Here is a 22,674-nt window from a genome sequence, read left to right on the forward strand (position 1 = left end):
GTACACGGGGTGGGGAGTTTATGGACATGGGGGTGTAAGTGGAGTAGGGGTGTATGGGGTGGGGGAGTATGGGCTAGGGGATGTATATAGGGTGGGGGGGTGTATGGGGGGATGTGTATATCAGGTGGGGGTGCATGGGGTGGGGTTGAATGGTGTGGGGAGGATGTGTATGGGGTGGGGGTGTATATGGGATGGGGGTGTATGGGGTGGGGGGGGTGTATGTGGGGTGAGGGTTGTATGGGGTGGGGGGTTTATGGGGTGGGGGCTTTATGGGGGGAGTGAGGAGATGTATGGAGTGGGGGGATGTATGGGGGGATGTATATGGGGTGAGGGTGTGAATGGGTGGGGGCAAATGGAATGGGGGATGTACGGGGTGGGGGATGTATATGGAGTGGGGGGGCAGGGGGGATGAATGAGGTGGGATTATTGGAGGATGTTTATGGTTATGGGGGTGTATATGGGGTGGGGAGATGAATGGAATGGGGGCTGAAGGGGGAGTGAATGGGGTGGGGACTGTACGGGGTGGGGTGAGTGGGGTGGGGGTGAATGGCGTGTGAGGGGGAGTGTATGCGGGGTCTGTATGGGACTGGGGGGTGTATAGGGGGTGTAGGGGGATGTATATGGGGTAGGGGGTGTATGCGGGGTAGGTGGGACTAATGGGGTGGGGACTGCATGGGATAGGGCTTGAATAGGATTGGGGGCACTAATGGGTTGGGGAGCGAATGCAGTGCTCGGGGGGGTGCAGGGGGTGGTTGGGGGGCACCAGCCCGTCCACGGGTGGGCGACCCCATCCTTCTGCCCCCGGTGCCTCGTCCCGCGGGGCTTCCTGCTGGCCCCGAGGACGTGCAGGGCCCCGAGGACACACGGGGACCCGAGGCCGTGTCGCAAGGAGCCCTACGAGGGCCGGGGCACGTCTGGCACCGCCAGGCCCTGGGGCAGCTGGCGGGGCCGGGGGCAGGCGTTACCCAACCTCCCCCCCCCGAGCTCCCCCCGCTCCCAGCTCTGCCCGGCTCCATCCCTTGGCGGCTTTGCCTCGTGGGATTTCTTTCTGAGCGGTCATTTACATCGTTTTATTATTATTATTTTTTTTTTCGGGGGAATTGAAACTGCATTTCAAAGGAAAGAGAGGGGGAGCAGCAACCCGGAGAGACCGCGAGGAACAAACCCGAGCCCGACGCCTTTTATTTTTCCGGGCACTCCGGCCCTTCCCGACCTTTCCCACCAAGCGAGAGCCGGTGCGGGGCTGGTTTCAGCTCCGGCTGCCCCGTGGCAGGGGATGATTCCTCTTAATCTTTCCGGCGTGACTCCGTTTCGCTTCCCCCTCTCATCCAGCTTTCCGCTAAAGACCCAAACTCTCTGCGGTTAAGCCGAAATGAAAGCATTGCCGAGCCTAAAAATAGCGAGGCACATCTGTCTGCTTTTTTTTTTTTTTCACATGTTTTACGAAGGAAGAGGCTCTACGTGCAAAATCAGGAGCCCGGCTGCCATCTGCCCTGCCCCAAAACTCCCCCAAATTTGCCTTCCCTAATCCCAACCTCCCCCAAAACCGGCCGCGAGGGCAGCACGGGAATTTCTTTGCGCATGAAGCAGGAGCCGGTCTCTGCCCCGCGCCCGTCTCCAAATAGTTTTCTGTTAAATGGAGTTTGTAAAGTGAATATTCCACCGTGGTTCACGATTCCTTTCACACCACAGAACTCGAAATCCCAATCTCCATCCTTTGGAGCCGGCTGTCCCAGCCCCGTGCAGACTGGCAGGAATCTGGCAGCGTTTCAGCGCCACACTCCTGGGCGATTCCCCTAATGCCATTCCTAAAATGACAGCGGCGAAGGCAGCGTGCTCGCTCCGAAGGAGGGCAGGATCCCGGCAAAGGAGGCTGCGCTGAATCAGCTCTTTGCCCACGGCGGGTCACGGCGACGGCACCGGTGCCACTTTATCCTGGGGAAACTGAGGCACGGATGGGGACGGCCGCAGGGAGCCCGGGTGGCACGTGGTGGCCACGGATAGTCTGGGAGCCGGCACTAATCCTGCCCCGTGATACACCCGCATAGTTTCCACCATCTCGTTCGCCGTGCACGCCACGCATCCTGTCCCAAAAGGAAACCCCGGCCGGGGGAATGCCAACGGGGACCTTTTGTTCACCTCGGAAAGCTTCAGCTCGCCGGCGCCCAACCCAAATCTCTTGGGGCTGGAAATAGAAAACCAGTCAGATAGCTCGGCTTTCTGGGCAGCCCACACCAAGCCCTGGCTGTGCCAGTGGAAATCCGTCCATCTGTCCTGCCGATGCTCATATCCAAATTCCCACCTGCTGGCACCGAAAAGCTCTGGCTGCGGGTGGTCCCCGAGGGGGTTGGGGCTGCTCGTGGACGGTGCTGTGCAGCCAAATGGGGCTGAGCTCTTTGTTTTGGGGTGGCACGGTAAATTAGAGGAGATTTTGCCGCCACCCTTGAGCTTTCGCACGTGTTTTGCCTTGCTCTGGTTCTCTTCTGTCTCTGTCACCTTTGGGTGTAAGCCTGGGAAGGTTTCTATAGGGGGCTGCTACAGGGGATGGGGAGCAGGGGCTGCTATAAGGGACGGGGAGCTGAGGCTGTCTCAGCACCAGAAAATGCAATTTGCCCAGCAAGGGAAAGCTGCTGCTGCCCCCGGATGCAATGGGGAGAGAAGGGATCAGAGCCGCTGCCTCCAGGCATCGCAGTCCCCAAAGCCTCAGGAAGGTCCCCAAAAGCTGGAGGCGGTTCGGGAAGGATGCTGGACCCATAAGCATGATTTTCTGGTGCCCCTCTGAAGCTGGCGTGGCCGAATTCACAGAGAAATCGAGCAGCCCCTCACCCCAGAGGGATCCTGGCTCTGCTCCTGGGGTTGGAGAAGGGTGCGGCCCTGATCCTGGCACCTCCTGCAGGTCAAAAGTCCCGGCAGGGCCACGGGGCTGTGAGTCACGCCGCCCCCAGACGAATGGCCCCGGTGCCCGGCACTTTCCCAACCAAACCTGGTTTTGTCACCAAACCTGGCCTGTGCCGTGCTGGGGACCCGGCGTCTCCCAGGGGAGCATCCCTTCGGCCCCGCTGGTGGCACCCCGGGGACCGAAGGTGGGCGTGAGGATGCTGGCTCTCTTGTAGGGTTTGGATGCTCAAAACCATCCCTGTTTTTTTTTGTTTTTTGCTTTTTTTCCCTGCTACACCGGCTGGTTTGATAAAATTCAAAGTGCCCCTGGCTGGGCAAAGCGCTGGAAACCACCGTGAGGAGCCCCCAGTGCCCCTTGGAGGGGGTCGGAGGCGCTGCTGTTGCTCGACCCGCAGGGATTCCCACGGGCAGGTCCCAACCCGCTCACCCTGCCCAGCGCCTGGTGCTGAGCATCGATGTCAGGAGAGCAAAGCCGCGTGTGGACGCCCCCCCCGGAGCCTTTCTCGCTGCCGCAGGGGCTGCACAGTGTCCTGGCAGCGTGGGCAGTGGGATAGGGGCTCCAAACCCGGCTTGGTTTGGGCAGCTCCAAAAAAACCACAGGCTGGAAGCAGTCAGAGAGCTCAGGGAAGGGTTAAGGAGCCTTTGGGGCCTCGGGGCAAACCCCCTCCTTTGGGCACCATCAAGGACTCCTTTTTTTTTTTTTTTTTTTTAACGTTTCCAGCTGCAATAATGTCAAAACACCAGGGGAAAAAAAAAAAAAAAAAAAAAAAAAAAAAACAAAAAAAAACCACACTCTTCCACGGAACTCCAGAAGGTTTGGCAGCCACGTGCAAGCAGCGCCCAGCATCCTCCCCCTGCAAGGAGAAATGTCGCGCCCCCTCCGGACATTGGGGCAGCGAGAACGCTCCACTTCCGCGCAATCACGTGCCTTCCTTGAATTCACACTGTGCTGGTAAGTGCCCCAAATCTCACAGCTGTGTCAGCTCCCTGCATGGCTCGGGACCATGGGGCCAGGGCCAGCTCTCCTCCACCCTTCCCTAAATTCTTCAGAATCGGGGTTTCGTGGAGCATTGCCCAGCGGCGTGGGCTCAGTTCCTCCTACAGGAGGAAGCCGGCTGAAGCGGCCGCACATCCTTCACACCGAGGACATCGCAGCCAGTCCCAAGGCTTAAAAAAAAACACAAAACCCCACAAATCTGGGGATGAAATCCCCTTACCTGAGCGCAGCTCTTCCCGCTCGCCGCCGCCATCGTGCCCCCCTGCGCGGTGGCACCGGGCGCCTTTTGCTTTGCGGGGAGCAGGGGGCAAGAGGCAGCTTTATCATCTCTGATCCCCAGCCCTGCGCGCCAGCGCCCAGGTCATTGGCTGGGCACCGTGGGGATAAATACAGGATTTTAGCAGCCATGGCTTTAATCCCACGCAAAATAATGGAGAGGGGGTGATGGAGCTGGGGAGCAGCCCGGGGCAGCTCCTGCTGCGTGCCCCAAATCCCGCCCGGGTGTTGCCGGCGCAGGGATGCGGCTCTCCAGGACGGGGTCGCTTGGGGATGCCCGATCCCCCGGGGGCTTTTGGCGGGCACGCCGGTGGCTCGTGGGCTGGGCGTCATTGTCACAGCGGCCGCATCGAGTGGGTCACCGGGTGTCACACCTGTTTGCACGGCCAGAAATAGAGGCTGTGTCACCGGCCAGCCCCGTGGCGGCAGGGACAGTGTGGTGACATTGCAGGCTGCCCTGATTTTTGGTGTGGTTTTACCGATTGGTCCTCTCCCTTTTATTTTATTTTTTTTGCAATATGTATTTGCAAGGGGATATTTGTAGGGTGAGCCCCAAACCATGCCGGGACAGCCTGGATCCTGCTAACACCCCGCAGGTGATGCAGCAGCTGGGAGATGGGGTTTGCACGTGTGCATGTGTGCACGTGTGCGTGCGGGGCAAGGGCACGCGTCCGCCCATGCGGCTCTCACAAGAACGCCCCGCACCGCTCCACGGCAGCCCCTCAGCTTCTCGGGGGGGCTTTTGGGGTGGGATTCAGGTAGGGGGAGATGCTGGGGTGCCAGGGGAGGACGGAGCAGCCGCAGCAGCCGTCCCCAGCCCGCGGCCCCGTGCTCCGTCCCTACGTGACCGCGGGCATGCACGGCCCCGCTCCGCACTCCCGGAAGAGGAGCTGGCGAGCAAAGAGGTTTAGGGCTGATGCGCTCCTTAATTCTATCCAACAGGGATTAACGAGGCGGGAGGGAGGGCAGCACTGGCCGCCACAGCCGAGCGGAAGAAATCGCTCTCCGCAGTAACCCAGGCGTGCAGCGAGCAGCGTGATTTTCCTGCCCGGCCATGCAGAGGGAAGGGCAAGGCAGAAAATGCCTTTGGGGAGGAGGGGAGGCAGCCAGCACACTGTGCTCCCTGCGTCTCCCAGCCTCGTGGCCTCTTTTCTTCCTGTTCCCGCTGGGGACGTCCCCACAGTGCAGCAGAACCCCCCCCGGCACCTGCTCATGGTGCACCAGGAGGAGGGAGGCAGGAGTCGGGTGGTGCTCGAGGGATCCAGAAATCACCTTTTCGGGTGTCCCAAAGGTGATGCTCGCTCTGTGGTGCAATTGCAGCTCTGATGTTGCAGCCAGAGAAGGGACGGCAATTGTTTCTTGTCTGAGGTTTCCCCATCACAGGCTCATTGCTGGGGAAGCAGGATCTGCGCGTGGGCTTGGGCACCACCCAGACATGGCAAAGGTTAAAGCCAGCCCCAGAGCTTGGTCCCTGCTCTGGGCCCGGCACCTTCCCTTTGTAAGGTGAGGTGCTGGCTGGGGAGAGTGCAGCAGAGCTGAGCCCCATCCATCCCCATCCCCATCCCTATCCTGATCCCAACCTCATCTATCCCATCCCAATCCCATCCCCATCCCCATCCCATCCCCATCCCCATAGCCATCCCCATCTCTATCCTCATCCATCCCCATTCCTGTCCCTGTCCCCAACTTCATCCTCATCCATCCCATCCCCTTCCCTGTCCTTGTCCCTGTCCCCATCCCCATCCTGTCCCCATCCTCATCCTCATCCCATCCCTTTCCCTGTCATCATCCCCGTCTTGTCCCCTTCCATCCTCATCCCCAGCCCTATTCCCATCCTCATCCTTACCCCCATCCTCATCCATCCCCATCCCTGTCCTCATCCCCAACCCCATCCAACATCATCCCCATCCTGTCCCCATTCATCCCCATCCCCTACCCTGTTCCTGTTTCCATCCCCGTCCCCATGCCCATCCCCATCCCATCCCATCCCCATCTCATCCCCATCCCCATCCCACCCCACCCCATGTGGCCCCTGGGGACAGCCCCGCTGGCAGCAGCACCCAGCACAACCCCGCCGTGCTCTCTGCAGCCGCTCCAGCTCCCCCCGAGCAGACCCAACTCCCACCAGGGCTTTTTGGCAACGCTTTTGCATTACAGAAAACCCTTTTATCTCCCCCAAATCGCCATGCAGGAGGAGGGGAAAGCCGAAGGGCCCCTCCTGAGCGCGGCTTTTAGTTCGCTGACACAGAAAGGCTTCTTCCTGCAGGGGAGGACAGAGCCGCCTTTGTTCGGGCCCCGCTGCTGCTGCGGAGGAGCTGGAACCAAGTCCTGGGCGCTGGCGGCGTGACAGTGCCGCTCCTGGCACGTCCGCATGGCAAGCATCGAGGAAAAGCAAAACGTGATTGGGGAGCGTGGCTGCAGGGGCAGGACACCCTTTCCCAGCACATCCCCGTGGATTTTTGCCTCCTCGCATGGTCCCAGCATAGATTTTATTTTACGGGCTGCGTTTCACCTCCCTCCGTCACACAAAAAGCTGGGTCACGGGGAACTGAGCGACCCTAAAACGTCCCCCACTGCCCCCACCCCACTTAATCCCCACTGTCCCCATGCCCAACAAACCCCATTACTGTCCCTGCCGGCTTGCTCAGGGACAACTTGAGCGTTTGGGGCTGCGTGGCCGGGACTGATCCTGCACAGGACCCAGCATTGGTGGGTGGCCGGGGACTGGGCGCTGCGCTGGGAGCCAGCCCCAATCCCAAGCCTGCGCGGCTGAAGGCTCCCCCAGAGCCAGCCCTGGGCTTTCCCGCATGAATCCCTGCTCAGATTTCTGCCCCAAGCAGCTCCTGCAGTGGGAACCTTGGCCAGGACGGGAGCTCCACGGCTCTTCCCGGAGCTGGGCCCTATGGGGCTGAGATAAGGTGCTCTGGGGCTGCTGATACGGTTATCACCGTGGCACCTACGGTGGTGGCTTTATTGCTGTGATGGCAGGAAAAAGCCCTTTATGTCAGCAGGCTTTGCCTGCACGAGTTGATAAAGTCGCTGTGGTTCGCCTTATTGCCACCTGAATTTCCCCTGCTCCCGGGGACCAGAGATGCCCATGGGTGAGGAATTGGGGCTGCCGTGTGCAAGGGGTCTGAAGTGTGGGATGTTGGAGAAATTTGGGGATTTCTGCTCGTGGAGCTGCTCAGCATGAGCAAAATTGCTGGACGAAGCACGTCTGAGAGCTCGGGGGGGTTCTCCCAGGAGCTGCTCCTGCAAATCCACGAGCGGCGGAGTCAGGAAAGGCTGGGGGCTGCATCGGGGTTCTCATCGCTGTGCTGAAAAAAAATTTGGAAAAGTGACTTCCAGGCTCCTTCCCCGGGAAAAATGCACCCCGATGTCATGTTGCAACTGAGCCAAAGCTGGGCACGACTGCAGCTGGTCCCCAAGCGGTCCCCAAAGGGACCCCAGAGGGATGCTGACCTCAGGGGGGATGCTGATGGGGTTAGCTCCCCGCATGTAGGTGCGGAGGCAGAGGAGCAGCATTTACACCATCATAAAGATTTTGCGCAAGGCTCTGGGAGCAGATGAGGCCACACCACGACTGGCCGTGCTGCCCTGAGCGAGCAGGGAGCAGGGCGCAGCCCAGCCCCATTGGGTCCCGGGGGGATTTTCACCTCCACACCATGCTGGGACGTGCCACCGACCTCCCAAAGGGGCCCTTAAAGGGATTTTGCCAGCCCCCGTCCCACAAATCCCCCTCCGATGGCTTGATGGAGGCATTTTCAACCCGAAGGCACAAGGGAACGGAGGCCACGTGGCATTGAGGCTCGGGTGGAGGCCGGATGGGGACGCAGCAGCCCCGGCTCCCAAAGGACGAGCACGAGGCAGGATCCGGCCCGCAGCCCCCGGGCACCACGGGGCCCGCACGAGGCTACGGCTCCCTCGGGATCCGGCACCCGTGGGGTGGGGATCGGGCTCCTCCCCGATGAGCTCTGCCCTCCCTTGGGCAGCGTCTGGGACCGTGCCAGGGCAGATGGTGCTAATCGTGTGTCAGCAGCTGCCCCGCTGCAGGATACGGCCCTGGCGCTCACCTTCCCCCTTCTGCTGACCTTCCTGGCGAGGGTAATTAGAAACCTCCGGGTAATTTTCCAGTCTCGTGATAACAGCAAATGTCAGCCCCCGGCGGGCAGCGGGGCCGGCAGGACGGACGTGGTGCTGGGGGTGTGGTGGCCCTGGGGACAAGAGACCTGAGGCTGGCTCCCCTATGGGGTCTGACAGCTTTCCGAGCAAGCTGCAGGCCAGGGATTGTTCAGGACCCTTTATTTTTTGGGGGTTGAGCTCTCCAGGGTGGGGGGAGCCCCGTGCTGGTCACTCGAGGTTGCCCCTCGTTGGGAGTGAGCCCCAATAACCAGGGCCCCTAATAGCTGTGGCTGCTAATAACTGTGTCCCCAATATCTGTGACCCCAATAAGCCCCTAAAACCAATGTCCCCTAATAATCATGTCCCCCAAGATCTGCAACCCCTAATAACTGTGACCCCTAATAACTTTGACCCCCTGAGAACCACGACCCCAATAATATCACCCCTACTAACTGTGACTCTTAATAACGGTGACTCCCTCAAAACCATGACCCCCTTATAACCATGGCCCCCAGTAACCCTGACCCCCAATATCCATGACCTCCTATATCTGTGACCCCCAATATCCACATAACCCCCAATAACTGTGACCCCCCCAAACCCTGACCCCCAAAACAATGACCCCCCCTATAACCATGGCCCCCAATAATCCTGACCCCCCAATAACCCTGACCCCCCAATAACCCTGACCCTCCTATACCCATGGCCCCAATAACTGTGACCCTTAAGAAGTGACCCCTAATAACCACGACCCCAATAAACAATTCCCTACTAACCTTGACTCCTAATAACTGTGACTCCTAGTAACCGTCACACCTGTTAACTGTGACCCCAATAACTATGACCCCAATACCCATGACCCCAAATAGTTGTGTCCCTCCAAACCATCACTCCCAGTAGCCATGACCCCTCTATAGCCATGGCCCCAGTAACTGTGACCCCTAATAAATGACCCCTAATAATCCCGAGCCCTAATAAACGTGGACTTCCCAGTGGGGTGAGTCTCGCAGCATTGTCCCCCACCCCATCCTCGGTCCCCTCGTGTCCCTGGGGCATCCCATGGCACAAGCATACCCCAGTAACTCCCCGTGCCTGCACCAGCAGGGGAGATTTGGGGGCTCGAAGCCCCATCCCCACTGACGTGTTTGGGTTTGGGGATTTCTGTCCCCTGGGATGGTGTGGGCTCACCCCAAATGGGATTTTCCAGCAGTTCAGGAGGCGGCTGCGAGGACCAACACTGCCATCTACCGAGACCTGCCTCCCGGCCATCACACAACGCACATTTTTATTGCCACCCTTAAAAATAAAAAACCCTATTCCTGCATTTTTGGGGACACGAGACCTCCAAAAACCCCATTCCTCCCTTCTAGGCAGTGGCCGCCCATCCCCGGCGCATCGGGGCTCATCCACCACAAGGCCCCAGTGCCCCCGGGGGTGTTTTAGGAGGGAATTTTGGGGTCACGCTGCACAACTCCAAGGTTTTAGGGTTTGGGGTTTTGCAGGGACACCAACAAACCCCGGACGTTTTCTCCAGTGACACCCCCACCCACCCCCTGCTTGTGAGAGAGCCCCCAAACGTAAAGCCCCCAAATACTGGGGCCTTGGGACCTCTCCCTGTTTAACAGGAGACTTTAGGGCCGAGGGATGAGCTTGGACAGTCCCAAAACCAGCATTAATTTGGGCAAAGCAGCTCCCCCGCCCCACTCGTTAGCCCCAGCTGGGCACCAGGTGCGACCCGTTAGGCGGGGTGTGTATTTAAGGGAATTTTGGGCCTTTTGGGGGTATTTTCAGTAGGTGGTTGTGTTGTGTGTTGGGTGCAGGCACAGGTTCTTCTTTTCCCTGGTTATGGGGGAGCAGAGCGGGGCAGTGGGGGGGCCGGGGGTCCTGCTGGCCACACCACCCCCCGAGGTGCTGGGCACGGTGCTGAGCCAGCGCCACGGCCCCCTGCCGTGCGTGGCCCCCATCGCCCGCCTGCGCCGCGGCCCCACGGGGGGCTACGAGGCAGAGGGGGACCTGGCGGGGGTGCTGGAGCGGCGGCGGGTGGCCAACGCCAAGGAGCGTGAGCGGGTGAGGACCCCCCCCCCCAAAAAAAAACCTCATCCCTCACCCCCAAATTCAAACCAGATTGATCCCAATGGAGCGGTGATGCTCGGGGACACCGAGGAATGGGGTTGTGCTTTTCCATCCGAAGGGGAACCCTGAAAAATAAAAAGGGGGGGGGTCACCCCCCCCATTTTTTTCCCCCCTTATAGATCAAAAACCTCAACAGCGGGTTCTCGGCGCTCAAAGCCCTCGTGCCTCTCGTGCCCCGCGACCGCAAGCCCAGCAAGGTGGACACGCTGAAGGCCGCCGCTGAGTACATCCGCCTGCTGCGTGGGGTCCTGCAGGACACGGGGGGCCTGCAGGTGGGACCCCCCCAAATCTGTGGGGTGGCTTCAGGGGTGCAGCTGGGGGGGTTAATTTTTAGGGTTTTGGGGAACGAGTGGGTTTAAAAGTGGCTTTTTTTTGGGGGGGAGCTTCTTTTGAGGTTGGCCCTTTTTTTTTTTTTGGGTGGGGGGGCTTTGCTTAAAATTGGGTTTTATTTAAATTTGGCTTTTTGGGGTTTTTCATTTAGCAGGTGGCTTTGGGGTTGCTCTGGGCAGCCTAACCCACACAAAACATCCCCAAATCCCCCAGTTACTACTTCTGGATGAAAATCCTTAAATTTTTGCAAGGATTCTAATTTTGGGGGTGTGCCTGTAGCTTTCTTTCCCCTGTCCAAGCTTCACTTTTTTTTTTGTCCTTGTTTTTTCCCATTTCTTTGCCTTTTCACCCCGTTACCCTGGTGGCCCCCAGCAGCAGGAGGACGGAGCGGCGCAGGTGCTGGGTGACAGTGGGGGGGTGCTGCTGGGGGGGGACTGGCCCCTCTCTGCCTCCCCGTGTCTGTGGGGTACCCCCATGCCCCAAACCTGCCCAGGGCCATCGCAGCAGAGTGGGGAGCTGGTGAGTTGGGCCATGGGAAGAAATTGGGGGGGGTGATGGTTTTGGGGTCCCCCAAGGGTGGGTGTCCCATGGTGAGGGGGTGGCAGCACCCAGGGGAGCTTACGGGGAGCCCCCCACTCGTGTTTCTTTTAGAAACATCCAATTTCTGTCTACAGAAATAAGGATTTGCTTAAAATCAGCCTTTACCCCTCCCCCAAAATATTCCAGTTGCTCCAAAATAATGCAAAAAAAATATATTAAATTTTTTTTTTTTCTTTTTAAGGTGCTTCCAGCCAACCCCTAAAATATAAATCTGGGGGTGTGCTGCAGAGGATGGTGTCCTGAGAGGGTGTCCTGTGACCTGCGTGGGACGTGGCGATGTCCCTGCACAGATTTTGGGGTCCCAGAGCCGGGATGGATCTGACCCCCCCGAGCTGCCCCCGTGTGCGGCGGGGCGTTGGTGTCCCCAAAGTGTTGCTGGGGGGGGGGGGCGACAGGTGTAATTGCTCATTAAAATATAACTAGGAATTAGCACTGTGCTCAGGTAGCAGGGCTCATTAACAACCCCCCCCCCCCCCCCCCCAAATTAATCTCCAAATAAAACCTGACTTTTTTTGGGGTGGCAAAAGCCTGGCTTTGTCTCCTTGCCCCCTCCCCGGCTGTTTTATTGCAAAAATTGAATTTTCCTGCGTGGGTCCTCCCCTCCCAGGTTCCCCCCCCCCCCCCCCTCACCTTCCCCAGGGCCGTTTTGGGGTTGTGGCAGCAGAGGGAGCTCGGCAGGCGGAGGGAGGTGGCCTTTGTCATCGCTGGTGGCGCTGGAGGCTGGCGAGAGGGGACCGCGGGCGTGGGGGCGCGGGGGGGGGGACGGGGCCCCCCCCATCCGGGGCTGTCACCCGTGGGAGGATGCTCTGAGGAGGTGGGTGAGGCGCGGCAGCCCCCTGCATCCCGGATTTGGGGCGGGGGGTGGGGGATTTGGGGTGTTGGGGGGGCCGTGCACCTGCTTTGCCCCCCCCCAGCCTCAAGGAAAGGGAAGGGGGGGGTCGCTTGGGGGGGGGATGCTGTGGGAGGGGGGATTTGGGCCCAAAATAGGGGGGTGGGGGGAAGCAGCGGTGGTGCTGGGGGGTCCACCTGCAATAAGGGTGGGGGGCACCTGCGTTTGCCTCGCCCCTCCCCCCCCCCTCCCAGTTTTCTCATTTCTTTTGTCTGGATGCGTGCGGACACAGCAAGGGGGGTGGGGGGCGGCAGGCCTGCCCCCACCCCCATCCTCCTGCACAACCTGGGGGTGCCCCCCCCCCATCCCCATCCATCCCCTGGTGATGATGGGGGGGGGGTTACAGGGCTGTGCCCCCCCGGGAATCACCCATTTTCCAGCCCCCCCCCCCCCATCCGCCATCCCCAGCGCAGGGCTCTGCGGCTGCCGCAGCGGCGCTGGGTGCGGCGCGGGCGGGGGCGATGCTGCGGGGGGGCCCAGCCCCATTTCCCCCCCCCCCAGCAAATGATGCGCTTCTGCCCCCTCCCACCCAGCGGCCACGATCGCGCGTGGATGCCCAGGAGGATTTTGGGGGGACCCCGGAGCTTGGAGCTGCTGCTCGCCACCCCCTCCGCGACCCCCCCCTCTGCGCTGGGGTGGGGGCCACCGAGGACCCCCCCCCGGGATTTTCAGCCTAGGAGCGGCTCCTGGTGGAGGTTTGCTGCAGGTTGGTGGCGTGGGGGGGTGCGTGGGGCAGCAGGCTCGGCTAAAAACACCTTTTGGAGGGGGATAACGCCCCCCCCCCCCAGGATTTGGGGGGGGATAACGGCCCCCCCAGGATTTGGGGGTGCACGCAGCAGCCTGGCTTTGGGCAGCAGGCACACATCGATGCTTGGCGTGGGCGATGCTTTGTATTTTTTTTTTTGGGGGGGGCGGGGGGGTGCGTGGGTGTCAAAATATTTCCTTTAAAACACAGCAGTGAGGTGCTGGGGGGGGCAGCGCCGGTGGTTTGGGCTCTGCGGCCGCCCACCCGCTGCCATCTCCCCTTTTTTGTGTCCCCCCCCAAATAAATAAATAAAAAAAAAAGGGTGGGTGCTGCGGGGGCTTGGGGGGCTCCGTTTGGTACCGTGGCTCCCATGGGTGCACCGAGCTGCCCGTTCTCACCCGGGCCCACCCCCGCTGTCCCCGTCACACCGAGGGCCCGGTGCGGTGCCGGCAGGGCGGGGGCCACCCGGGGCTTATCAGCGGGGCGCAGGCGGGGGCTGTTCTCACCCCATTTCTTCACGGCCCCTATTTTGGGAAGTGCTCACCGCGGGGAAGCCTTCTGGGGGGGCTGCGGGGCTGGGATGGGGGGGGCGATTTGGGTGGGGTTTGGGGACCCAAAACCGTCCGCAGGGCCGCCAGGATGAGCACAGCCGCCAGCCCCGAGCCCCTGCCCTCGCCCCCCGCCCCGGGACCCCGGTATTTCGACCGCTTCGCCGAGGGGGACCCCGAATACCTGCGGGAGCGCAACATGGCGGCTGACCTGAGGCAGGACTTCAACATGATGGAGCAGAAGAAGCGGGTCACCATGATCCTACAGAGCCCAGTGAGTGGCCGTGTCCCTGGGTCCCCATCTGTACCCCGTGTCCCCATCCACCCCCCCCGTGCCCCATCCCTGTCCCCCCTGCCCCAAAAGCGACTGCCACCCCATGATGGCTCAGGGCATGTCCCCACCCGTCTGCTGGTGCCACCACAACGGTGACATCGCTGCCACCAAGCTTGTGGGGCTGGTGGCACCGTGCCACCAAGCCGGTGGGGTCGCTGGCACTGCATCGGTGGTGCCACCGTCACCATGGTGCCGCCGCCTAGCTGGCGGTGCCACCACCGTCATGGCACTGAGCTGCTGGGGCCATTTCCACCAAGTTCATGGTGTTACCGTCACCGTGCCACCGTCACCATGACACCAAGTCCGTGGTGCCACCTCTAAGCCCTTGGTGCCACTGTCACCACAAGCCTGTTGTGTCACTGTCACCATGCCACCATGCCGGTGGTACCACTTCCACCAAGCTGATGGCACTGCTATCACCCACCCGGTGGTGTCCCCACCCCGGTGCCACCAGCCGGTCCCTTTTTGGGCACTGGTGTCCCTTCCCCTGGGGACCATGACGCCGGCGGGGCCGGGGCACTGCAGTCTTTTAGGGAGGAGCTGGAGAGCCTCATCCAGGAGCAGATGAAGAAGGGGAACAACTCGTCCCACGTCTGGGCCCTGCGGCAGATCGCAGACTTCATGGCCACCACGTCCCCCGCTGTCCTCCCCACCTCGCCCATGGGTACGGCTGCACGTGGGGCAGGGGGGCAGGAAGGTTTTTTTGGGGAAAACGAAACCCATTTGGCGTTCTTGAAGGTTTTTATTTAGTTTGTGGGATTTTAGGGGAGAAAACGCTCCCTAATGGTCGTTTTTTTTCTTGTAGAAAAGCTGGGAAATGGTGCTGGGGGTTGGGAAAAAAAAAACAAATGACGTTGTCCCCTTGTTGTCACCTGCTGTCCCTGCCCAGGACTGGCCTCCGTGACGCCCATCAATGACCTGCATGGCCCCGACGCGCCGGCCCTGGCCAAGGGCGAGCGGCTGATGCGCTGCAAAGTGGGCAGCATCCATCGCCTGCTCGACCTCTACGGCTGGGCGCAGCTGGGGGACGCCTCCGTCACGGTGAGCGCCCCCCCCCCCCCCCCGTGCAAAACACACCCCATTTTATTATTTTTTTAAATTTTATTTCCCTGCATTTGTTTCTTTTCCCCGTACAGCTGCGGGTGAGCAAGGAGCAGGAGCATTTCTTGGTGGCCCCGCAGGGGCTGGCGTGCAGTGAGGTGACAGCAGCCAGCCTGGTGAGCGTGTCCCCAGCCCACCGGGGGGGGGGGGGGGAGTTTGGGGTGGGGACAGGGCTGTGACAGGATCTGAGCCGCCGTATCCCCGCTGCAGATCAAGGTGAACGTGCTGGGGGACGTGGTGGAACAGGGCAACACCGGCTTCGCCCCCGATGCCCGCGCCTTTAGCTTGCACGCCGCCATCTACGCCGCCCGTCCCGACGCTCGCTGCATCGTCCGCCTGCACACGCCGGCCACCGCGGCGGTAAGGGGGGGTCTGGGGGCACCGTGCTGTGTTGTGCTGTGCCATTCAGTGCCGTGCCGTGCCGTGCCATGCCCGCTGTGCCCCAGGTGTCGGCCATGCGCTGCGGCGTGCTGCCCATCTCCCGCGCCGCCCTGCTCCTGGGGGACATCGCCTACTTTGACTTCCGCGGGGAGGTGGAGGACGAGGCCGACCGGGTCGAGCTGCAGAAGTGCCTCGGCCCCACCTGCAAGGTGGGTTTGTTGGTTTTCTTGTTTGTTTTTTGGCTCCCTTCCCTGACCCCCTGCGACCCCACTGATCCCCCGTGCCCTGTGCTGCAGATTCTGGTGCTGCGCAACCACGGGGTGCTGGCGCTGGGCGACACCGCCGAGGAGGCTTTCTACAGCATCTTCCACCTGCAGGCAGCCTGCGAGGTGCAGGTGAGAGATGGTCCCCAGGGTGGGCACTGAGCTGGGCACAGCCCCTGCTGCTGCTGCGGGGCCCTGGGACCGTGCACGGAGCTGTGTCGGGTGTCTTGGTGCAGTGCGAGGTGCTGAGACCGTGCACTGAGCTGTGCTGGCTCTTTGCTGCCAGCATGGTGCTGCTGATTCGTGCACTGAGCTGTGCGTGGCCTCTGCTGCCACCACAGGGCTCCAGGACCATGCCCTGAGCTGTGCGTGGCCTCTGCTGCCACCACAAGGCTCCAGGACCATGCACTGAGCTGTGCCAGGTCTCAGTGTCCAGCGTGGTGCTGGCAGAGTGTGCACTGTGTGAGCTCTTTGCTGCCAGCGTGGGGCCCTTGGTCCATGCACTGAGCTGTGCACGGTCTCTGTGATTGGTGCAATAACCTGGGACCATGCACAGCTCAGTGCACAGCCTGTCACCAGTGCAATGTCCTGAGACCATGCACTGAGCTGCGCCATGTCCCTGTCACTGGTGCAATGCCTTGGGACCGTGCACCGAGCTGTGCACAGTCTCTGTGACTGGCACAACGTCCTCGGTCCATGCACCGAGCTGTGCACGGTCTCAGCCACCAGCACTCGGTCCCATCCTGTGGACACGCTCAGTGCTGCGCCCCCCCCAGCTGCTCCTTGCAGCCTCTACCCGCATCCCCCCGCAGGTGTCGGCGCTGGCGAGCGCGGGCGGCGCCGAGAACCTCATCGTGCTGGAGCGCGCCAAGCACCGGCCCCACGAGGTGGGCTCGGTGCGCTGGGCCGGCAGCACCTTCGGGCCCATGCAGAAGAGCCGCTTGGGCGAGCACGAATTCGAAGCCCTCATGAGGATGCTGGACAACCTGGTGAGCACCGCGGGAGCATGCTGCCTCCCCTCGCCCCCCCCCAGCAGAAGTGCCCTAAACCCCCCCCGAAAACACCTCCTTTGACACCGTTTTGCTTCGCAGGGTTACCGCACCGGCTACACCTACCGCTACCCCTTCGTGCAGGAGAAGAGCAAACCCAAAAGCGACGTGCTGATCCCCGCCACGGTGACGGCCTTCGTCTTCGAGGAGGAGGCCGCCCCCATCCCCGCCCTGCGGCAGCACGCGCAGAAGCAGCAGAAGGAGAAGACGCGGTGGCTCAACACCCCCAACACCTACCTGCGGGTCAACGTGGCCGAGGAGCAGCAGGGCAGCGCCGGCAGCCAGAGGACAAAGACGACGGTCTGGGGCCGGGGGTTGTTTGGGAATAGTCCTGGCTTCGTGCTCCAGGGGGAAGCACCAAAAAAAAAGGGAGGCGGGAGGTGCTTGGAGCATTGATTGCACCAGAATTTGGTGTGCTTGAACCCCTAGGGGTCCTCCACGAGTGGGAAATGCTGAAGTTACTGACTTTGGTTAATTCCTTTATTTGCCCCAGAGTAATTTTTGTTTTCGAAGTCCACCTCCAGCACCCAGTGCCGTGGGCTTTATTGGGGTTTGCTTTCCATAATATGCATTTATTGGGGCCTCCTCTCTCCACACCACTCATTTATCGAGGTTTCTTCACAACATGCATTTATTGAGGCTTGCTCTCTTCATGACATGCGTTTATCAAGGCTTGCTCTCCACAACACGCATTTATTGGGGATGCTCTCTCCATACTACACACTTATCAGTGTTTCCTCTCCACGACATGCATTTATGGGGGTTGACTCTATTCATGCTATGCATTTATCAAGGTTTCCTCTCCATGATACCCATTTATTGGGGTTTACTTTCCTCATGCCATGCATTTATCAGGGTTTCCTCTCCACAAACAGCATTTATTGGGGTTTACTCTCCTCACGCCATGCATTTATCAGGGTTTCCTCACCATGATACCCATTTATCAGGGTTTTCTCTCCACAATGAGCATTTATTAGGGTTTACTCTCTTGATGCCATGCATTTATCAATGTTTCCCCTCCATGATACGCATTTATTGGGGTTTACTGTACCCATGCCATGCCTTTATCAGGGTTTCCTCTCCATGACACCCATTTATTGGGGTTTGCTCTCTCCACACCATGTGTTTATCGGGGTTTTCCATCTCTGCAGTGGCTGAAAGCAGACGAGGTGGAGAAAGGCAGCAGCGGGACCGCGATCCGCATCGAGAACCCCAACCAGTTCGTGCCCCTCTACACGGACCCGCAGGAGGTGCTGGAGATGAGGAATAAGGTGCGGGGGGTGGGGGGGGGGTCAGGCTCCGACATCCCTGGGCACGGGGCTGTGGAGGAGCAGTGTTTCCCTACCTCTCTCTGCTTCTTGCCTGCAGATCCGGGAGCAAAACCGGCAGGACGTGAAGTCAGCCGGGCCCCAGTCGCAGCTGCTGGCCAGCGTGATCGCCGAGACGAGCCGCAGCCCCGTATGTCCCCGCCGCCCTCGTCCCCATCGCCCCCATCGCCCTGGGTCCCTCCCTGTGCCGGGGGGGTGACGCTGCTCTGGGGGGGTGGGGTGTGTTCAGTCCACAGAGAGTCACTTGGCGGATGCGGAGGCCAAAGACGCGTCCCGAGAGGAGCCCCCCGCCGAGCCGGAGCCCCCGAACCCCTTCAGCCAGCTCACGGACCAGGAGCTGGAGGAGTACAAGCAAGAAGTGGAGAGGAAGAAGCTGGGGCTGCACGGTACGAGCCGGGGAGGGGAACGGGGGCTTCACGGATCCCAAAGCTCCTTTTGGTGTCTGCAGCTATCAGACCTGGTGGATGGCAAGTCTGTCTGTATGCTTGCAGGCGAGAAGGACACGGTGGTGGAGGAAAGCCAGGGATCCCCCCAAAAATCACCCCCGGCATCTGCACCACAGAGCCCGGCCAAAAGCCCGGCCCCGTCGCCCACCAAGCCCTCAGAGGGTGAGTGGGGGGGCGAGCACCCGCAAGCCCAGCAGAGAGGAGCAGGGGGTCTTCATCCAGCCGCTGAGGCAGGGGGATAAGGGGGGGCTGCAGCAGAACCCCCCCCGAGCCGCAGATATAAACGTCACTGTGTCCGGGGGGGAAACGTGCCACGAAGGCACCGAACCCACCGCGTCCCTTTAGCATCACGGCTGGAGGATTTCAGCGTCCGCTGGTGGCTCTGTGGGGTGGTGGGGGACACCCCCTGCTCCCCCCTAAAGCACCGACCCCAGCAGCATTCTGGCATCGCAACGCATGTTGGTGTTTCCGTGGGTCGGGGCGCGGGGGCGGGTGGCTCCTGGCAGTCTCATCGTGTCTCATGGTGTCTGTCTGTCTGTCTGTCCGTGTCCACAACGTCTTCCTTTCTCTTCCCTCCACGTGTCGCTTTCACCCAAGGAGTTACCTCTGCCCCTGAGTGCTTGTCGCCGTAGTAAGTACGGGGAGGCCTCGTGCCTCGCCGCGCTCCCCGCTCGCTCGGGGGGGACCTTGCTCTCCGCGGCCCGTTCCGCAGCGCCCCGCTCAGGGTCTGCAGGAGGAAATGCCTTGGGTTGCCTCGTTTTTTTGGTTGCTGCCCGCTTTTATGTCCAGCAGCGAGGCTGGGAAGGAGGGCTCAGCTCTGCCACAGCTCTCCATCCTGCTGCTGCTTGTCCTGTAAGGGGGAAAGGCTTAGGGAAGTGACGCCAATAGCAGGAGGGGATCAGGCCTCAGTGCTTTTTGCTTACAGGGGCCTAATCCTGCTCTTGCCCTTGATAAAGGGGGGGGGGTTTAAAGTTGGCTTCCAGCCTTAATAGCTCTCTGTAGCATCAGCCAGCGCTGCCCTGGCCCTCATCTCTCCCTTTTCCCTTGCCAAGGTGACAAGAAGGTGGAGGACGGCCAAGCTCCTGCCGACTCCGCCACTGAGAAGGAGCCGCCACCAGCGGTGGTGAACGGGAAGGAGGAGGAGCAGAGCACCGAGGAAAGCCAGGGCAAAGGGGGGGACCAGACGACCACCCCGGCCAATCCCGACGTGGATGCCCCCAAGGAGAAGAGCGAGACGGTGACCAGCAGCCCTGTCTCCCCCGAAGGCTCTCCCTCCAAATCACCCTCCAAGAAGAAGAAGAAATTCCGGACCCCGTCCTTCCTGAAAAAGGGCAAAAAGAAGGAAAAGATCGAATCTTGAGTCTCCTCTGAGGCTTCCCACTGCCGGCGCGGCTGAGCATCCCTCCGGACGGCTCCTGCGTCGTGCGTCTGGCCGAGGCGCAGCCGAAAACCCCGGAGGCTCCCGGGGTACTCCCGGCACGAGGCACCTCGTCCCACGACACCCGCTTCGGAGGCAGCCACCGAGCTTTCGAAAGATTGTGGCCCCTGTTTGCCGCTTGGGGAAATACCCACTGCCATCTCCCCGCTCCCACGAGCACTCCCTCCTCCCTCCTGGGCACAGGGTTTGTTTTTCCCCCCTGCTGCTTGTAGAGCCTCCGTGCAATGTGGGGCGCAGCCCGGATATGCTTGATTTTGAGAAAGAAAAGGGTGTTTTGTCATCGTCGTTTTTTTTTTTAATTATTATTATTATTACTGTTAACCTTTTGTTTCAAGCTCCGCTGGATTGGCGCTGACTTCGCCCATGGCACAGCTTTTCGCCGGGGTGATGGGATCAAGCGGGATGCCGGAGGATTGCTCTCCCCGAAGGAGAGGCCGAGGTGGTGGGGCTGGGGCCCTTTCCTTCCTGGATTGCAATCTTCCCCCCCAGGCTGGAGAGCCCCCTCCAGTCCCCTTCTCCTGGTGCCACGGTCTCACACGTTTGCTGCCTGGTGAAGAGCAGCGAAATTTCACACTGCTGGGGAAGCCCCCGCCACACCGCACCTGAGAACGGAGACGAAAAAAGAGCCTCGGGGAAGCGTCCGTTGTTATTTAAAACTGAGCAAACTTCACTCACTAAGTGCTACTTTGGGATGAACACACGCTGCCGATTCACTTCTGTCAGAGGCACCGTCGCGGCGGCCGCCCCGCTCCCCCCGCACCGCGTCACGGCGATGCTGGCACGCGGACGAGGCTGTGCCCGTGTCGGCCCCGTCGGTGAGTGCCTGTCCATGTAGAGAGCACGAGAGTCACGTCTGAAGCCGAACCCCTGCTTTTCCCTAGCTCCGGACTCCCAAGCACAAGCTGAACCCCTCCCTGGTGTTTCCTTCCCACCCAGCCTTGCCGCCCTGTGAGCATCATTACCACCTCTTGGCAGAAAGAAGGAAAAGCAGCGATGCTGACTTGCTCTACGGCCTCTCCACTATGGGAATTTAGGGAACAAAGCCAGCCTGTGTCCCATCATGAGCCACGGGACTCCTGTGGGGCTGGGGCTTCCCTCCACAGCTCAAACCTCGGACTGGGACTGAGGCTGCGGCGGGGAGCCCCCGAACCCCCTCTCTGAGGGCACTGGGTTTTCCCAACCAATGTTCGCCCTGCTATGTTATTTCCAACACCATGTTTGCATAGTCTTCTCACTGCTGCAAGGCAGCTTTTGGCTTTTGTGTCCCCCCTGGAAGAGCAGAAAGGCACCCGTGGGCGAGGTGGATTTTTGGTGGCACTCGGGAACACCTCAGGCAGGGAGTTGGGCTGGTGCAGGCAGCTGGGATCAAGCGGAGGAAATGTGTAAGCAGGGGTCGGTTTTCTTTGCAGGGCTGTAGTTTGGGGTGTGCCAGGCACATTCTGAGTGGAATAGTCAAGTGCAAAAATACAAACCTGGCAGGAATATTCTCCCCCCAAGCCTGGAGCTTCAGGGCAGACCCGAGCCTGGGAGAGCATTTGCCCTGCCCAATGTCCCCAAGCTGCAGCGCTAACGTTAGAGCCGGGGCTCCAGAAAGGGCTGGGAGGCTCCTCTGGCTCCCAGGGGAGCCTGAACACCTAAATTCGATATCTGAGAAGGACGGTGTGAGTCCGTGTGCTGTTGCCTGTGTTCAATATATAGTTTATATCCAGCAGACTGATGTGCAACCCCCAGGCCCCGCTCTGTAACTGTTCCTGTAAGGTGTAGTTTACTGCCGGTGATTTCAAGGGTCCTGGGAACCATGTTCACCACCTGGCCACCACGCAGGGCTGCAGCGGCTCCCAGGGCGGTTCCTGAATCCCAACACTGCCTCACTGCCCACCGCAGGCCCCATGGCTGTGTGGTGAAACCCAGGGCACTTTGGGCAACGCATGCAGTGCAACCCACGCGTAGGTACACGAGGAGAAAGGCTCAGAGGGCTGGCAGCGTGATGTGCAGCCCCACTGCTTAGCTATTAGAAAGAGTCACAGGATCCTTTATTACAGGATCACAGCAGCGTTACAGCTCCCCTGCCTGCCAAGGCCTCCCCATCCCTTCCCATTTTGCCCTCCTTTGCTTCGCTGCTTTCTTCTTGCCCATTGTGTGAAGCCAGCCTGGGCAGTGCCAGGGCTCAACCGGCCCCAAAACGCAGTGGCTTGTTTTCAGGGCACCGTCCTGGCTGTGGCTGGAGCTGAGCCATCCCCTGCCAAGGTGCAGGGAGCAGCCTGGAAGCAGAGAAAGATGTAAACTATAGAATCACAGGATGGTTGAGGTGGGAAGGGACCTCCAGAGACCGCCTAGTCCAACCCCCTGCTGAGCAGGATCACCTAGAGCATGTTACACAGGATGGCATCCAGGCTGGTTTTGAATATCTCCAGAGAAGGAGACTCCACAACCTCTCTGGGCAGCCTGTTCCAGTGCTCTGCCACCCGAACCGTAAAGAAGTTCATCCTCACATGGCGATGAAACCTCCTGTGCTTCAAAGAGGCCTCGGGGCACCGCCATGGCCAAGTGCGGCACTGGAAGATGCCGGAAGGTTTGGCAGGGCCCACACCTGTGCTGTGGGGGTTCGTGGCTGAGGGGGGAGGCTGGTGGGTGACGGCTGGTGCTGGGTGCGCTGTGTAATGCCTGCCTGTAAATAAACCCGAGTTCGGCACCCGCTGCGCTGTGTTGTCAGGGACGGGAGCAGAGACGCCATGGCGCTCCACAGCCATGGGATGGGGTGGGGGGCATGGCTTCCCAGGATGGGTTTGGGGGGGT

At 60.5% G+C, this 22,674-nt stretch overlaps 3 protein-coding genes across 7 annotated transcripts in view; 2 read left to right on the forward strand and 1 right to left on the reverse strand.

Annotated features, from left to right (window-relative positions):
- The window catches only part of VAMP8 (vesicle associated membrane protein 8), a 500,499-nt gene that overhangs the window by 81,503 nt on the left and 396,322 nt on the right, over positions 1 to 22,674 (reverse strand). The gene's annotated exons all lie outside the window — the stretch shown is intronic.
- On the forward strand, positions 9,942 to 11,757 carry LOC310886908 (factor in the germline alpha-like). 3 transcript variants are annotated; one of them, XM_083812108.1, is made up of 4 exons: positions 9,942 to 10,360; positions 10,546 to 10,698; positions 11,129 to 11,275; positions 11,538 to 11,757. In XM_083812108.1, the coding sequence occupies exons 1-4, from the start codon at positions 10,139 to 10,141 to the stop codon at positions 11,556 to 11,558; spliced, it is 543 nt and encodes a 180-aa protein (XP_083668234.1). In that variant the 5' UTR covers positions 9,942 to 10,138; the 3' UTR covers positions 11,559 to 11,757. The 3 variants fall into 3 exon arrangements, with proteins under 3 accessions (XP_083668234.1, XP_083668236.1, XP_083668235.1); XM_083812109.1 differs by having other exon boundaries at positions 9,949 to 10,360; positions 11,132 to 11,275; XM_083812110.1 differs by lacking the exon at positions 11,129 to 11,275 and having other exon boundaries at positions 9,946 to 10,360.
- On the forward strand, positions 12,036 to 22,575 carry ADD2 (adducin 2). 3 transcript variants are annotated; one of them, XM_083812093.1, is made up of 16 exons: positions 12,036 to 12,170; positions 12,779 to 12,951; positions 13,620 to 13,812; positions 14,398 to 14,536; positions 14,762 to 14,913; positions 15,009 to 15,089; positions 15,184 to 15,333; positions 15,420 to 15,563; positions 15,651 to 15,749; positions 16,430 to 16,606; positions 16,709 to 16,966; positions 17,818 to 17,916; positions 18,035 to 18,124; positions 18,224 to 18,380; positions 18,486 to 18,602; positions 19,493 to 22,575. In XM_083812093.1, the coding sequence occupies exons 3-16, from the start codon at positions 13,630 to 13,632 to the stop codon at positions 19,798 to 19,800; spliced, it is 2,154 nt and encodes a 717-aa protein (XP_083668219.1). In that variant the 5' UTR covers positions 12,036 to 12,170; positions 12,779 to 12,951; positions 13,620 to 13,629; the 3' UTR covers positions 19,801 to 22,575. The 3 variants fall into 3 exon arrangements, with proteins under 3 accessions (XP_083668219.1, XP_083668217.1, XP_083668218.1); XM_083812091.1 differs by having other exon boundaries at positions 12,037 to 12,170; positions 17,818 to 17,937; XM_083812092.1 differs by having other exon boundaries at positions 12,037 to 12,170; positions 13,629 to 13,812; positions 17,818 to 17,937.

This window comes from Anser anser (genome assembly GCF_964211835.1).
Source record: "Anser anser genome assembly, chromosome: 26".
Taxonomy (NCBI): domain Eukaryota; kingdom Metazoa; phylum Chordata; class Aves; order Anseriformes; family Anatidae; genus Anser; species Anser anser.

Bases quoted from the DNA above. Each gene is read 5' to 3' on its own strand.
- LOC310886908 (XM_083812108.1), top strand. From the start codon at position 10,139: ATGGGGGAGCAGAGCGGGGCAGTGGGGGGGCCGGGGGTCCTGCTGGCC. The intron at 10,361-10,545 runs GTGAGGACCCCC...CCCCCCTTATAG, and splicing joins ACGCCAAGGAGCGTGAGCGG to ATCAAAAACCTCAACAGCGG. The intron at 10,699-11,128 runs GTGGGACCCCCC...GGTGGCCCCCAG, and splicing joins AGGACACGGGGGGCCTGCAG to CAGCAGGAGGACGGAGCGGC.
- ADD2 (XM_083812091.1), top strand. From the start codon at position 13,630: ATGAGCACAGCCGCCAGCCCCGAGCCCCTGCCCTCGCCCCCCGCCCCG. The intron at 13,813-14,397 runs GTGAGTGGCCGT...GGGGCACTGCAG, and splicing joins CCATGATCCTACAGAGCCCA to TCTTTTAGGGAGGAGCTGGA. The intron at 14,537-14,761 runs GTACGGCTGCAC...GTCCCTGCCCAG, and splicing joins CCTCCCCACCTCGCCCATGG to GACTGGCCTCCGTGACGCCC.